The following is a 13,899-nucleotide window of genomic DNA, read 5'->3' on the forward strand; positions in this document are numbered from 1 at the left end:
CTCTTTTTTTCCCTTAAACTGTTCTGTTCATCTGCCAGTAACCACAGCTCTAAGGGTAAGGATTCCTTTCTGCTTTTCCCTTTAAAACATGGTAAAGAAATCTGGCGCTCATCTCTGTACTTGAAATAACACAAGTTGTACAGATGGTGGTTTGTCTTCAGATGATATTTTAAGAAAAGCCTGGAACAAGCTTATTTCTCCACAGGATCTTACCTCTCCCCAACAGAGTAGCAAGCTGCAAACTGGTGACTGTTAAAACACTTGCAGCACCTTCAAATATGTGACAACCTAAATCGCCGCATTTCTCATCAAAGATTGTCCTCCTGCCTTCTTTTGATGCCAACAACAGACTTAATCAAAATCAGCCCCAAAGGATCGAAAGAGCTCAGAGTCCAGGCATGTTTCCTGGAAACTGACAGTCAGCTGATGTGTCCTGGAGATGCTGCTCTGTGCCTGGCTCCATGCTCCCCTGCTCCCGCAAGCCTGCCTGCAGCAGCTCGCCAGGGCTCGCAGCCAGGTTGCTGTTAGTCATTCACACAGTGGCCAGCGCCACCCCGACTCCAGAGGCAGTGGAAAGGTAAGCCTGGTGCTTGTGCCGTGGTGCAGGCTCTCAGCAGCAGCACTGGACAGGGACTGTTGCTCCTGGCTGTTACCGCAGGTAGTAATCGACTGCGGCGGAGAAAGCGGCGAATCCTCCGCAGCCGATCACGCCGGCCTTCAGCCCCGCTGCAAGGCAAGGGTGGGAAACCATGAGACAAAGCAGGGGAAATATTCTTATGCCCAGTAACTTGTGCTGGCTCAGAGCTCACAGCAGCAGGAACCTGGCAGTGCCCTCCTGGGAGACAGTGACACTGCCACTGCCTGATGTACAAACCCTCCCGTGGCCACTGCTGACTTTACTGTGCTCTCATCTGAGCCCTGCAAGTGGCTTGGTGGGGTTAGGAGGGAGAGGAAGAGCAGCCACTGCTCTGACAGCTCTAAGAGGATTAGGTCTAGGACAAACACAACTTAACAAGCTCAATTAGAAGCACTTTCAAGAGCTTTCTTTTCGTTTATGCTTGTTAAAACAGGACTGGTTTTTTTCTTAAGGAGAGTGAGAGAAGTTTGATATTTCTGATGAGCAGAGCAGCTCTCTCCTACTTGGGCATTTTCCCAGATGTTACCACTAAAGGAAAATCTCCACTAGTGCTGCTGGACTAAAACCCCACTCCTCATTCACATGTAAGTAGAATTGTCTGTTTGAACTGATACATGAGAAAGGAGAAAAGCATTTTACACATGGTACAAAAGAAGAGAGCTCTTTAGTTCTAATTTCAAAGAAGAGTAGCAGAGACAGTGAAATGGCAGATGTGTAAAGCTCAGTTAACAGCTTCTGTTTGTATTTTTGGCTCTCTCCCATGATACCACAGAAGAGTGTGGACAGCCACCACCACCTCCTGACTTTTCTTTCAAGTGAATTTTGTTGATTTTCCTCTATGACCAACCCTTCCTTATCCACACTTATTCTTGGAGCTGGCAGCTCTGCCACTCCGGAGCACACTCTCACGCTGGCCTCACCACATCCCCATGCAAGGAGGTTTGTGGTGTGTGTGCTGCACTGAGAACATCGTGTGCTGCTTAGCCAAATCCAATCTTATCACAGAAACAGCTCCCAGCAGGCACCACCAACCTCTGAAGCCGATGGCTCCTCCCGTGATGCAGCCGCTGATAACGCTGTTCTTCCAGTCCGACTTCCCACGATACTGTGGAGTTACAAATCACAGCCAACAAGGAAATATGGAATAACACTCAGCATCTGTGCTAACAGCAAGAAAGGTTAAATGCCCTTCCATCCCCTTCTCAGCTGAGGGTGTTCTTCCCTCTGCTCTCAGCAGATGGCCCTGCACTCCCAGACTCGCAGGGCAGGGAAGGGAGGAAGGAGAAGGGAACTGGCAGAGGTGAGACAAATCCATGTGGTGCAATGCAGTGCTGTGGGAAGGATCCTCAGGTGAGGCAGGACAGAACACAGCCCTGAGTCTAAAAGTGCAACAGCCACATGAGAGCAGCCCTGAGCCTGGCCATGCAGCTGCTCCTTGGCACAGTGAGAGTCACAGCACTTGCTGACAAAGATGGACTATTTCCATAGCCAGGACATGCTGGATTTTCACCAGTCCAGAGATCTCTCTGCTCTGCAAGCAGATTCACTTTTCTTCTAGATGAGTTACACTTCTTAACTCATTGTGCCTTTCAATTAAAAGGCAGGACTCAAAATCATAACAGGGTAATTTTTCTATTAAAAAAAAACAGATGACAGATTTACCACTGAGCTGCAAAAGGTAATTTCTGACTGTAAGAGCCAGATGAAAATGGGCCTGTTACTCAAGAACTTTCATTAAATGATCCCTTTCTGCATATGGAATTTTTAGACACTCAAATTACCATCTTGCAACTCACAGTTTGACATTTTACACAAGCACTTGTAGCTAGGGTTTTAAAAAGTAATGCCTATGCTTGCCAATACATTTAGGACTTAAAAATGAAAAGGACTTTGCTACTGCAGAAGAGTTCTTCATTCTGTCAGAGAACAGCAGCTCTGAAGACAGATCTCAAAGCTGAAAAGCTTTGCTGGCCAAGAAAGAACAAAGCAGCCTACTCCACTGCCCTATTACAAAGAGGATATATGTACTTATTTGGATCTAGTAGAGGATTCTAAAGGGTACCAGAAAACATTTCTTAATGGTTGAGAGGCTCTTACTCACAGATTCCACCACGCATTCCGTGCAGGAGAACATGGCCCCCACGATGGCGAAGTTCTTGGCGTAGGAGATGCCTCGCTGCCCCATGTCCTTGAGCACCTCTTTGGCCGTGGGCGTGCGGTAGGGATCCTTGGGATCAAACCCCACGTTGGTGTCGATGCCAGCTGTGAAGATACCGAACGCACCTCCCAGAACAAACCCTGTGAGAGATAAACAATGAAATTAACTTGGCTGGGCTGGAGCAGCGCATTCCCCGCAGGCAATGAAGCGGCTCTGCCCCGCTGTCTGTGACAGGGCAGGAATCCCTCGGTGCTGTGGACACCTGTGACAGCCCGTGCTGTGTGAGGAAAGGCCACGAGCACCTCCAAGGAAGGCAGACACAGATCGCTGCCTGCGACATGCGACAGGCACTGGAGGAGGCTTAGGAGGGAAATTAAACTCGGGGACTGCAGCCTCTTCTCCATCCGCCCCTCTCCCGACGCCACAGGGACGCCCGAACAACCCCACAGCCGCCGCACCTCCTACACAAGCCAGCGCCGCCTTGAAGGGGCAGCTCTCCATGACCCGCTCCACCATCTTCTGCTCCTCGCTCTTGGGCGGGCAGGGGATTCCGCCGAAGACGGCGGGGTCCCAGACGCGGGGCTGCCGCTTGTCGCCCACGAGGTGCTGCAGCAGGAGGCTGTACTGCAGCGGCTGCGGCGGCGGCGGCGGCGCCGGCTCTCCCGACGCTGAGGGCGGCGGGGCCGCCATGATGGCCATGCACACCCACGGCCGCTCGGCGCCGCGTCCGGGCCCGCTCGAGCCACCGCAGCGGGGGCGCACGGGAGTTGTAGTTCCACAGCTGGGAGAAGCCGCTGCGCACCACAGCTTTTTGACTACATCTCCCAGTCTGCCCCGCGCCGACGCCTCAGGGAAGAACTACCACTCCCGGCACGCTCCGCGGCGCTCAGCGGGGATGGGCCGTCCCAGGCAGCCAGGGGACTACATTACCCGGCATGCCGCAGGCCAGCCCCCTGGTGGCCGGTGCGGCCGGTGCAGGTGAGGTGAGGGCTCCTGCTGCGGAGCATCCCCGAGCGCGGCGGCGGCTGCAGGTGAGCGCGGGGAGGTGCGGGCAGCGCGGGGGCACCGGCTGGGCTGGACAGAACAGGCAGCCTCGCGCCGGGCATCCCGCTGCTGGGGGAGCGCTGAGGTGCCGCAGTGCGGGACGACTGTGCCCTCAGTGGCTGAGGTGCGGGCAGCCGGTGAGGTGTCGCGGTGTCGCCGCCGTGTCCCTGCATCCTCCCCGCCGCTGACTCCGGCCCCGCGCCGGTTTCTGAGGGCAACAGGTCCCGCACGGGGCGGGCGCTGTTCGTGCCCGCAGCGTCCCGCCGGAGCCCAGCCGGGGCTCTGAGGGTAGCGGGGTTCCTGCAGCCCCCGGGGGACTCTGAGGACAGCGGGGCACGGAGGGCAGCGGGGCTCTCGCAGCTCAGGCAGGGCTCTGAGGGGCAGCGGGGCTGCCGCATCCCCCCGGGGGGCTCTGAGGGGCAGCGGCGCTCCCGCAGCTCCGGCGGGGCTTGGGGGGCAGAGCGGCTCCTGCAGCCCATGAGGGGCTCGGAGGACAGCGGAGCTCCCGCAGCTCCGGCGAGGCTCGGAAGGGCATCGGGGCTCCCTCATGGCACGGCCCGAGGCACCCGAGCCTGGCAAAGGTGTCCTCGCTGTGCCACGGAGCACCGGGACATCCCCGGCTGCTCCCGGGGACAGCTGGGTCCCCTCTGGCGTGGGGCAGCGGTGTTGCTTCAGGACATGTAGCTCAAAAAGGCTCTGAGAATATCCACAATATTCCGTCGCAAAATGCAAACTGGGCTGGTGTCAAATAATGCACGAACCTTAGCTCTGGGGAGGTGTTCTGTTTGGTGATAAGGTGAGAATGTTGCTTTTCCTTTTGGTAAATAAGAAGCTTTTTTTTTTTTTTTTAAATCTATGTTTCCTGCTTGTGTTGCTTTTTCTTCACCTGTTTTACTTTCTTGTTGATTAGAACCTGTTTTCATCTTCACAAGTAACAATATGTGTGCCTTAAAAATACCGTTCTTCTTATTTGATATTTTTCTATTTCAAGTTACCCATAGGTCTTAAAACCTATGAGAAATAGTTGTCTTGGTTTCAATAAGATGCATGGAATTATTGTATTTCAGTAATTGAAAATTACTTTCAAAATTAAGTAAATGATGCATTGGTATGAAATCTTCCTACCCTGAAACACGACTTTTTAGAGGTCTTAAAGTAATAAAATTTCGTTTCTATTTTGGTTCTTTTTTTCTCTATCCTGCCTATGTCTTAGTGTAGGTAGGTTCCAATAACGATTTAAATGGATAATTTTCTTATCTTCAAATACTTCATTAGACGAAGTTCAACAACTTTCCTCTAAATCCCACCGCCCTCTACTGGCTGCACCACCTGCCCGCTGCTATTCCCTCTTTTTCTTTTTTTTTTTTTTTTGTCCTTGGGTTTTTTTAAAATACGGTTTTTTTGTTGTTTGTTTGGGAATTTTGCTTGTTTGCTGGGGGTATTTCCCCCGCTTCTTTTCATTTTTAAGGTCAAATCGCATGCAAAAGCACGTGGTTAAAATCTACTACAGCAGGATCTTGAGGTTGCTGGCAGGATGGTCTCCCTAAGGAACATTCAACTTAAGATTTCAATCTTCTTGAACCAAAATAACCTTGCTGGGCTGAAGTCTCACAGCAAAGCCTAATTTCTAAAGGCCTAAAGGGAAAAAACATATATGTTGGATTGGGAATTTCAGCACTAAGAGTTTAATGTATAGTTGAAATATTGCTTTGACTTTCTTTCCTCTTTCCCTGAGTTTAAGAGAAAATGCTAGGTTACTATTTGTTTGTAAATAAAATATTTAAGCAAGAATTTTGTAAATATGATCCTATAAAATATACTTATTTATGGATATTAATGAGTAATTAGATTTTTTTTTTCCTTAGATATTTAATAGTTTTCTCCTCTCCCCATTCTGTTCCACATACGAACAAATTCCAGTGCCTGGGTATTTGAATAATCTCATCTGCCTGAACAGATTTTTCGTGTGGGTGAAATCAGATGGAGGATTAGGGATTTGAGAGGGACTATGAGGGTTCAACATCTTTGATAAACAAGATGTTTAAATGAAACTTTCAGCTGTTTCTTATTTCCAAGCCTGTGAACCTGTGCATCCGACCCTGTTCTTGTTCCATCCACTCCTTTATCCTGGAGCTGTTCAGTCCAATGCAAGAGCTCGGGTTATTTTTATTTCATGTATTTCACGGTCCCAGGAAATGAAACATTGTGAATTCGGGTGAGTGTGACGGCAGCAGCGGGCACAGATGATCCCGAGCTCCTGTGCTGCTCCGAGGAGCTCGGTGGCTGTTTCAGCAGAGGGCAGCACACGGTGACACCGAATCCTCGCGTCTCACTTGACCTTTGCAGTGACTCAGTGACTCCCACGCTTCAGGCTTCTCCAGACAGGATAAATCTTGGAAATAATGAGAGGTTTGTCAGAAATCCTGGTTTTGCATATGTGTCTTGGTTGTAGGGTTCCCAGGTTTTGAAGAGACTCTAGCAATGCTATTAAAAAATTAAAATAAGTTTTCACAGTTTTTAGTTCTATTTTGTCAAAATGCCAGTTCCAGAGTGTTTTCTGAAGTTGTTCAGCTGGGCAATAAGTGACTGAAGGTGGAACTCAACAAGAATTAGATCAAATCCATTCTTTTTCACTCATTGGGCACTTTCTTTTCCTTATCAGAACTGTCCTGATGTAGGGGTGAATGAGGAGGAGATAAATCAATGAGTATTTTAATGAAAAAAGGAAAAGCTTTTAATCAGCATAAGCAGAAGAAAGTGGGGCTGCTTTGCAGGTGGTCACACGCTGATCTCACCTGTTGGGAACAAAGAGCTTTCCAGTGGCTGCAAAAGGGAAGGTGCTGGGACCTGCTGGGCTTTGTTTCCACCCTGTGGTGTTCTCATCTATAGATTAAATTTAATCCTTTCCTACCTCTCATTGACCTTGTGAATGTAGGTTAAAGTGTTTTGGCTTTTTTTTCCTTAAAAGACTTTTGGTTGGAAGGGGCGCTGGAGAAGTGAAGTGCTTTGTGAAATAGATCTCATTTCAATGAAGGAAAGCTGCTTCAGCTTCTGTACTTTCCATGGCTTTATGAGTTTAGCAAATTTATTTGGTTGAGAGTGCAGCTGAGTTGGTTTTTTTTTCTTTTAAAGTAGCTCTCAGTGTTGGAGAATACTGTGTCACTACCATGGCAAACAGCTAAAGTACTAAGAAAAAGGTTAGATTATAGATAGGTGGCAGGTATATTGGAGTTAAAACTCAAAAAGTATCCTGACTCACTGATTTTCCATTTTTTTTTTTTCTTTAAGTCAATATAAAATAGGCTGCAGAGAGAGATCTTGGACTAAAATCTCCTTTTAGGATCAGCAGACTCGTTCCTTGTGACTGAGCTCTGTAACTCAGAGAGAAGGAACAGGATGTGGCTTTTCAAGATGAGTCTTTGATCCTGTCTGCTCTCCCTAACGTTTTAGATCTCAAAGTCTGCATCCCTTTTGAAAATAAGGTGGTTTCTTTGTGTTTGTTCCACTTCAGCAAGGTACTCCTTCTCCTCTTCCCAGTTTGCCCAATATTACACAGATTTTTGTTTTTACCTATAAAATTTAAAACACACTTGCGTGGTCTAAAAAAAGTTCCAGGCATCATTATCTCCCAGGGCTTTCAGCTGTTGCTATAGAAGCCTGAATTCTCTTTGAGAGACCTTTCCAAGAGAAAGAAGTTGATACTGCAGGAAAGTTGTCATGGAAATATGCAGCAAAAAGAGAAAGGAAACCTCAGTTTGATGACTGTTACACAGGCTCAGCCCGCCTGGAGAGGTGGCTCCCTACCTGGAGATCAGCTTCTGCAGATTCTCTGGGTTGTGTCCCAGTGGGTTGGAAAGCTGTGGGCTCAAACCTAAAGAAATAAATTATTTAACATTTCTATAACCAAACATATCTCTTCAACTCAGAGAGCTTTATCCAGATTGGAGTTTCCAGGTGATGGCAGACCAGGAGATTCCCAGCAGCCTGGCCCTAATGGGAGATGGAGCTGTGGCACAGCTATTTCTTGTATTTCTGGTAATGCCCACTCTGAAAGGATTAATGGAAGTACCACCATTGAAATGAGGCTTTCAGAACCAATTTTTTAATTGACAAACTAAAAATAGTTTATTCTGCAAGCTTCAATGCCATTCTAGATTTGGACAGGAGCCCCTTGTGTCCAGCTAAATGATGGGATAAGCAGATCCCTCCCCAGAAATTTCTTACACCATCACCAAGCCTGGTTGGCTCCCTGGTTTCAAGCTTTTTGTGCCTTTCTTACTAAAGCCTCCTGATATCTAATGAATGTGATTATGAGTGAGCTGCCTTTAAATATCTATTACCAGAGTCGCCATGGTAACTGCTGGAAGAATTTCTTGCTGGTAAAAGGTTTCCAGCTCCCCGAGATACGGCAGGGCAAAATGCTTAGGCTGTTGTTTTCACGGTTTGAATGAGATCAAAGGGGACAGAATAACATATTCCTGATTTCTGATAGCAGTGGATGGCAGTGGAACTGAAAGGAATAAGATTTATTCTGGAGCCTGCCCTCAGATCAGGGAATAGAGGGCAGTTCCAGAGGCAGGGACAGCCCAGGCTTTCCTTGGGCAGCAGGCTCCTGCAGGAATGGAAGATGTCACTCCCTCTGGCTGAGCCAACACTTGGCCTTTCTTTCAGCACTGTCAGCAAATGAACTAATTAACCCTAATGAAGGATGCAAAATGGTGATATTCCACCTGCCACAGGAGCAGGAAGGGCTGCTGAGTGATTCAGTGGGGAGTAGAAAGAATTGACCTGGCTCATGTGTTCTCTGTTCATTTCATGGTGTTCTCAAACTGCTCCATTTTCCTCTTGGCCTTCAGTTGCTCTGTACCAGGGCAGTGGTGTTAGCTGGGCAATATTCAGAGTGACTTCCCTGCTGTCCTCATTTCCAAACCTTCCTCTTCCCTTCTTTCACATCTGCTTTCTCTCCCGAGTTCCTGTTGTGTGGCAAATCAATCCCTTGCTCTGTAATGACAGTTGTTTCTATAGGCTTCCACATGACAGAGTCACTAATGTCCCTCATGCAAACTGTCACCTCAGGGGCTTGTTTTGCTTTCATTTATTTATTTACTTATGGTAAACAGGTCACAAACTCCATAGGGCACTTCTTCCTTTTCATGCAATCTGTTCTCTTGCTTCATTGCCCTCCTACTATAGGATCTGCTGGAGATTTTAAATTATCACTTGCTTTTATAGAAACATGGAAAACTGAGCACCTAATCCTGCTGCTTTCCCTGTGCCTCCTGCTTCTGGGCATTTAGGGCTTTTGGTAAGGGGGGTTCTGCCCTGGTGTGAGCTGTTTGGTGCATGAGAAAATGAGACCTTGAGGAGAGGAGCAGTTTGCTTCCACTCTGTGTGGGGGGAACTCTGGCACAGCAGAGCCAGCACGAGTGGCTCTGAGCACGTTTGATGGGAAGATTGTGCCTGCAGGATGAGCTCATGCTGGTGAAGTGTTGATATTTGTCCTTACCTGCCCTGGAGGCAACGTGAGCCACATGCCAAGATCTTTTTTGCTGAGTTTAAGGATGCTTCTAATTCATTTTAGTTATGAGGTTTATTGAGTGCCAGATTTGCACCGAGAGTTTAAAATCTGAAGGGATTATGATCACCAACCAAGAGATCCAAGGAAATAGTGTTGTGAGAAGCCTTGAAAGCAGAACCTGGCTCTCAGAATGGAATTTGCCTGCATTATACCACTACTTGTTTTTTAATGGTTCCTCTGTAGCGTTGTGGTTAATGCTGGGAGGGTCTCAGCATTTGGGCACTTCAGATTTCAGCTGCTTGGTTCCATTTCTCAAGGCTGCTAAGCTGATTTAAAAGTTTAAGCAGTAGCAAACATGTTTGTTCCTACAAGCTGTCTAGAAGAAAGGAATTATTGAACTTTAATTTAGATACTCTCTTTTTTCTGTATTTGATTACATCAGCATAGAAATTTGACTTTGGTGAATTTCTGGGCGCCTCTGTGTGCATGTCTGTCAAAACTGCTGATGTAGATGGGAGCTAAAATCGATGAGCACTGTAGACCATTGCTAAATTGTGATATTTATTCAGTAATTTAGGTGCTTTCATTTGCTGACCTGTAAAATAGATGAGTTATTAAGCTACTGCAATGATGAACTAACACTGATCGGGTGTCTGTAAAAGATGCAGAGAGGAAACCCGAGGTGGGCACTCCAGGGCGTTGCTGTGTGGGGAATCAGATCTTGGCAGGAGCCTTTTTTCTGTAATTCTGATCTGCATTAGAGGGCTCGTTCCTCTCCTGGGGCCTGAGCTCCTGGTGCTTCCTGAGTTCCTCTGTGGGTTTGTCCTGGTTCGGTTCCCCCGATGCTCCCGTGGGTCGGGGGGATCCCAGAGCCCCTCTCCCGTTCCGGCTGTCGGCACTTCCAGCGGGAATCCCTCCGGGACAAAGCCGACACCTCCCATCTCTCATTTGCATCCCCTGAAAAGCACCGAGAAGTTCAAAGCAGTGGGACTTTGCTCCAAAATCGCGTCGGGGTTTTTAATTCCAAGGCAGCCTCCAGCACGCATCTCCAGAGCTTCGTGTTGCTGCTCAGCTCTGCATTGTCAGGGATTTAATGGAATGTTTTTCTGTTCCGGGCTCCTTGGAGTTTCCAACCTGTTGGAATTCCTCTCCCGTTAGGTGACAGAATGCCAGCTCTTCCAGCACGAGATCCCTCTGGGACAATAAGTAAAGGCAGCAAGCAGGGCTGTGCAGGATTTTGCCTGGGTAGGTAGTGAAAACTTGCTGTGCTACTTGAATATGGTAATTCTCTATGAATTGTTAATGAGTGCCACATTATAACCTATATAGCAGAAAACTAACAGCGAGGAATAATAAAATAGAAAGTTAGTCCCTTTCCCTTAAGCCTTTCTTGCTTTTAATCACTGAAATTAAAAAGAAAATCAGTTAGTAAAAAAGAACAGGATAAGTCTTATGGTCCTCTTTCAGGGATGAGCACTCAGTGTTGCCTTTTTTGCATGTTCAGATTTATCCACATTTTGAATAACAGAGTGACTGCAGGAAAGCTGTCCTTGGTTGTAGATGATGCCTAAGGAAGTAGAGACGTTTGAAAATTGCAAAGAATAATAAACTTTGCATAAATGTGTGCAAAAGTGATCAGCAATTTTAATTTTAAGTATATGAAATATGATGAGTGTTTCTTTGCTACATAGATTTCCTTTCTCATTTTGACTTTTTCTGTGGGTTGGCTTTTTTTTTTTTAGTAGATAAAACACTCAAGTGTTAACTCTTGAGTGTTCTACTTGGAAATTACAGAAATACTGAAAAATGCTGGCACATCTTACAGAGTTACTTTTGAAACAGGCAGTTTCCTAATTCTATTCTTGACTGACTCAGTGGCTGTTCCCTTGGAAATTCTCAAGTTGTTGTCTGGTCTTTTGAAATTTTGGCAATAGGCACCAGAGGAAGCTGTTTTTCTTGTCTCCTGTAGCACTCCATGTTCCATAAGACATTATCTGCCTTTTTTCACCCAAATTGAATTATTCTAGTCTCTCCCAGCTACAAACATTTTCTCCACTTGCAGGTCAAAGCTGGTAACCACAGGCTGAGACCTTCAGGTGTTGGGTAGGAACACGAAACTGTGAGTAGTCCCTTAAGAATAGGGAAGGAAAAATAAATCCCAGTTCTCCAAGGCAGCTCACACAGCTTTCTTGTGCTGGTGGAGCCTTTTTGGCAGCAGTTGCAGGAGTTCCATGCACCCATTTGGTCAGCAGCATCTTGTTGACTGAGCAGCAGTTGTTTTTGTCAAAATGGAAAGTGGTGCCCCATGATTCACTCTGCAAACGTCCAGCAGCAGCGTGAACTTCCTGACATCTGCACTGCAACTGAGAAAATAAAGGAGTTTGGATCAGTTATGTCCAAAAGGGAAAAAGCAGGGAGTAAATGCTGTCCCAGAGCCATGGCCTGGCTCCACTAATATCCACTGTCTGATGCAGGCCTGCCTTTGTAATTGCTTTTGGTTTTCCAACTCCAGACAGCAACGTCCTGAGCCTTGCATCCGAATTAGAGACTTGCTTTAAAAAGACATTGTTATTGACATAATAGCCTTGTTTATGGAATTTCTCTCCTTTGTAATTAAGATTGTTTCATGCACAAAAGCAGTTAAATATGGCATAAATATCTGTAAATGCAAAGATATTTTAAACCTTGTTGCTTATGTGAGCCTTTTTTCCGCACTATGCATTTGCTTCTCAAATGAGCTGTGCCACCCAAAATTCTGCCCTTTGCCCATTTCATTAAGTTCTCATCCACACTTGTTCTTGAGGAATTGTACCATTAATGCAGCATAAAACCTTAAAATTCCTCAAATGCAGTATTTTTAAGGTGTATTAATGGTGAGATTTGATCTTATTCTCTCATACCTTGTAGGGAAGTTGTGGGAACAAGTGCATTGAGCAGAATGCAGGCAATATGTTCAGTGTTATTTTGTCTGTCAACCAATTTTACCAGCTGGGTGAGAACCTGGCAGATACTTGAAAAAAGTTTATATTGCTACTTGAAATTGTTTTCTCACCCTGGCTGTGTGAAAGTAATTATGGTTAAGGCCCTGGCTTTCTTTCAGCCTGGCCAGCTCATTTGAGCTGTTTGTTTCTGGGCTGTTTTTTCATTTAACAGAAAGGCAATTTATCAATTCAGAAAGTTTTGTGCTGAATAACTCTTTGGTCTAAGTAAAGAGATCAGGTAATTATAGCCATAAAGGCTACCAGAAAACCTCTAAATAAACAAATATACTGTCTGGTCTCCTTGGGTTTGGGGAAATTCTCCACCACTGTCCCAGGCTGTCTCCCCAAGCTGAAGTATGTAAATGTTGTGACTGTCTCCTTACAGCCAAGTGTTTCATTTTTAGGTTTTGGTCAAGTTATATTTATCAAATGCATCCCAAAGATATTTGAGAGTGCAATACAGGAGCTCATCTTGCCTCCCCACTCCCTCATCTCAGTTCTGTATTTCTCTTGGCTGGAGGATAGGAAAACCTCTCAAGCTGCCAACACTGCTCTCCCTCTGAGCCCAAACAAACTCATCAGCAGTGGCAGAGGGGCAGAATGCTGCTCTCCAAAAAGGGTTGGGTTTCTTCAGCCAAAGAATCTTCTCAGCAAGGTGTCTGCACCTGATGTCCCCCTCACTGGTGAGCTCAGGGTCCCTGCAGCTCTTTGCCCTGGGCTGGTATGTTCAGTTGTGAAGGTGCTCCATGAGCAGGGGGATGAGCTGCAGCCCCTCCCCTGGGTACCAGGTGACCTCATTGCCTGTGCCTGCATCACATGTGGGGTCACTTCCTCGGGGAGGAGGAACTCTGCACTCAGACCAAGTATCTACAGCAACTTCCTCCTTATCTGAGCTGTGAATCATCTCAAGAGCTCTGAATGTGCTGTGAAAATACAGAATGGGTAAGTTCTACCCGTGCTCACACAGCCTGACCTTGGGCATTGAAGGAACTGTCGAAATGGCCTGGTAGAAGGATTGGTACATTGTGGATGTTGGCAAAGCTGGAACAGCACCTGCCTGAATGTAGGGACTTAGAACTAATGTCTGCTTGAGACCTGCCAAGCATGGAGCCTTATCCTGTGCCAAATAAGTCATGGTGTGCTCTTTTGTCTTGTTCTGGCATTTTAAGATAAGGCAAGAGCTTGTTACTCAAGAATATCAGAAAATTGGATCCCAAATCCATAATCTTCAGAGGAGATTTGGCTTGACTCAATCTGTTTTTAGGGTTTGGTTACTCTATGATAGCAGTAGTGCTGCCAACACTGAGCTAAAACATAAATTTACTCTTGGCATAACATCAGCTTCCTTCAGGCCCCTTTGGCACCTCGAGTAAGGAGGGTGCAACAAGGTTGGAGTATTCAGATCCATCAACATCTACTAGAAATATCTACTGTAGTATCAACATTACTTAAATACCAGCTTCACACTGTTGAGAGGGAGAATTCCTGATCTGTAGGAATTCTTTGGTCAGGGAGACCAGAGGGTGATCAGACCCTCTCTAGACAGAATTGGACAAAAAGC

At 46.6% G+C, this 13,899-nt stretch overlaps 2 protein-coding genes across 2 annotated transcripts in view; one reads left to right on the plus strand and one right to left on the minus strand.

Moving 5' to 3' along the window:
* Nucleotides 1-144: 144 nt before the first annotated feature.
* On the minus strand, nucleotides 145-3,528 carry TIMM22 (translocase of inner mitochondrial membrane 22). The gene is made up of 4 exons (XM_064729325.1): nucleotides 3,254-3,528; nucleotides 2,739-2,935; nucleotides 1,670-1,742; nucleotides 145-726 (listed from the first exon to the last, which is right to left on the minus strand). The coding sequence occupies exons 1-4, from the start codon at nucleotides 3,492-3,494 to the stop codon at nucleotides 650-652; spliced, it is 588 nt and encodes a 195-aa protein (XP_064585395.1). The 5' UTR covers nucleotides 3,495-3,528; the 3' UTR covers nucleotides 145-649.
* A 228-nt stretch (nucleotides 3,529-3,756) lies between these two features.
* Nucleotides 3,757-13,899, plus strand: part of SPECC1 (sperm antigen with calponin homology and coiled-coil domains 1) — an 86,873-nt gene continuing 76,730 nt past the window's right edge. The window contains exon 1 of the mRNA XM_064729533.1: nucleotides 3,757-3,826. The gene's annotated coding sequence lies outside the window, so the exon portion shown is untranslated. The remainder of the gene's footprint in view (nucleotides 3,827-13,899) is intronic.

Source organism: Zonotrichia leucophrys, chromosome 19 (genome assembly GCF_028769735.1).
Source record: "Zonotrichia leucophrys gambelii isolate GWCS_2022_RI chromosome 19, RI_Zleu_2.0, whole genome shotgun sequence".
NCBI lineage: Eukaryota > Metazoa > Chordata > Aves > Passeriformes > Passerellidae > Zonotrichia > Zonotrichia leucophrys.

What these genes read in the sequence shown, in the direction of transcription:
- TIMM22 (XM_064729325.1), bottom strand. Translation starts at nt 3,494, where the DNA reads ATGGCCATCATGGCGGCCCCGCCGCCCTCAGCGTCGGGAGAGCCGGCG. An exon ending in GGCGCTGGCTTGTGTAGGAG is followed by an intron (nt 2,936 to 3,253) that starts GTGCGGCGGCTG and finishes TATCTCTCACAG; the next exon opens with GGTTTGTTCTGGGAGGTGCG. An exon ending in AGGAGCCATCGGCTTCAGAG is followed by an intron (nt 727 to 1,669) that starts GTTGGTGGTGCC and finishes CTTGCCTTGCAG; the next exon opens with CGGGGCTGAAGGCCGGCGTG.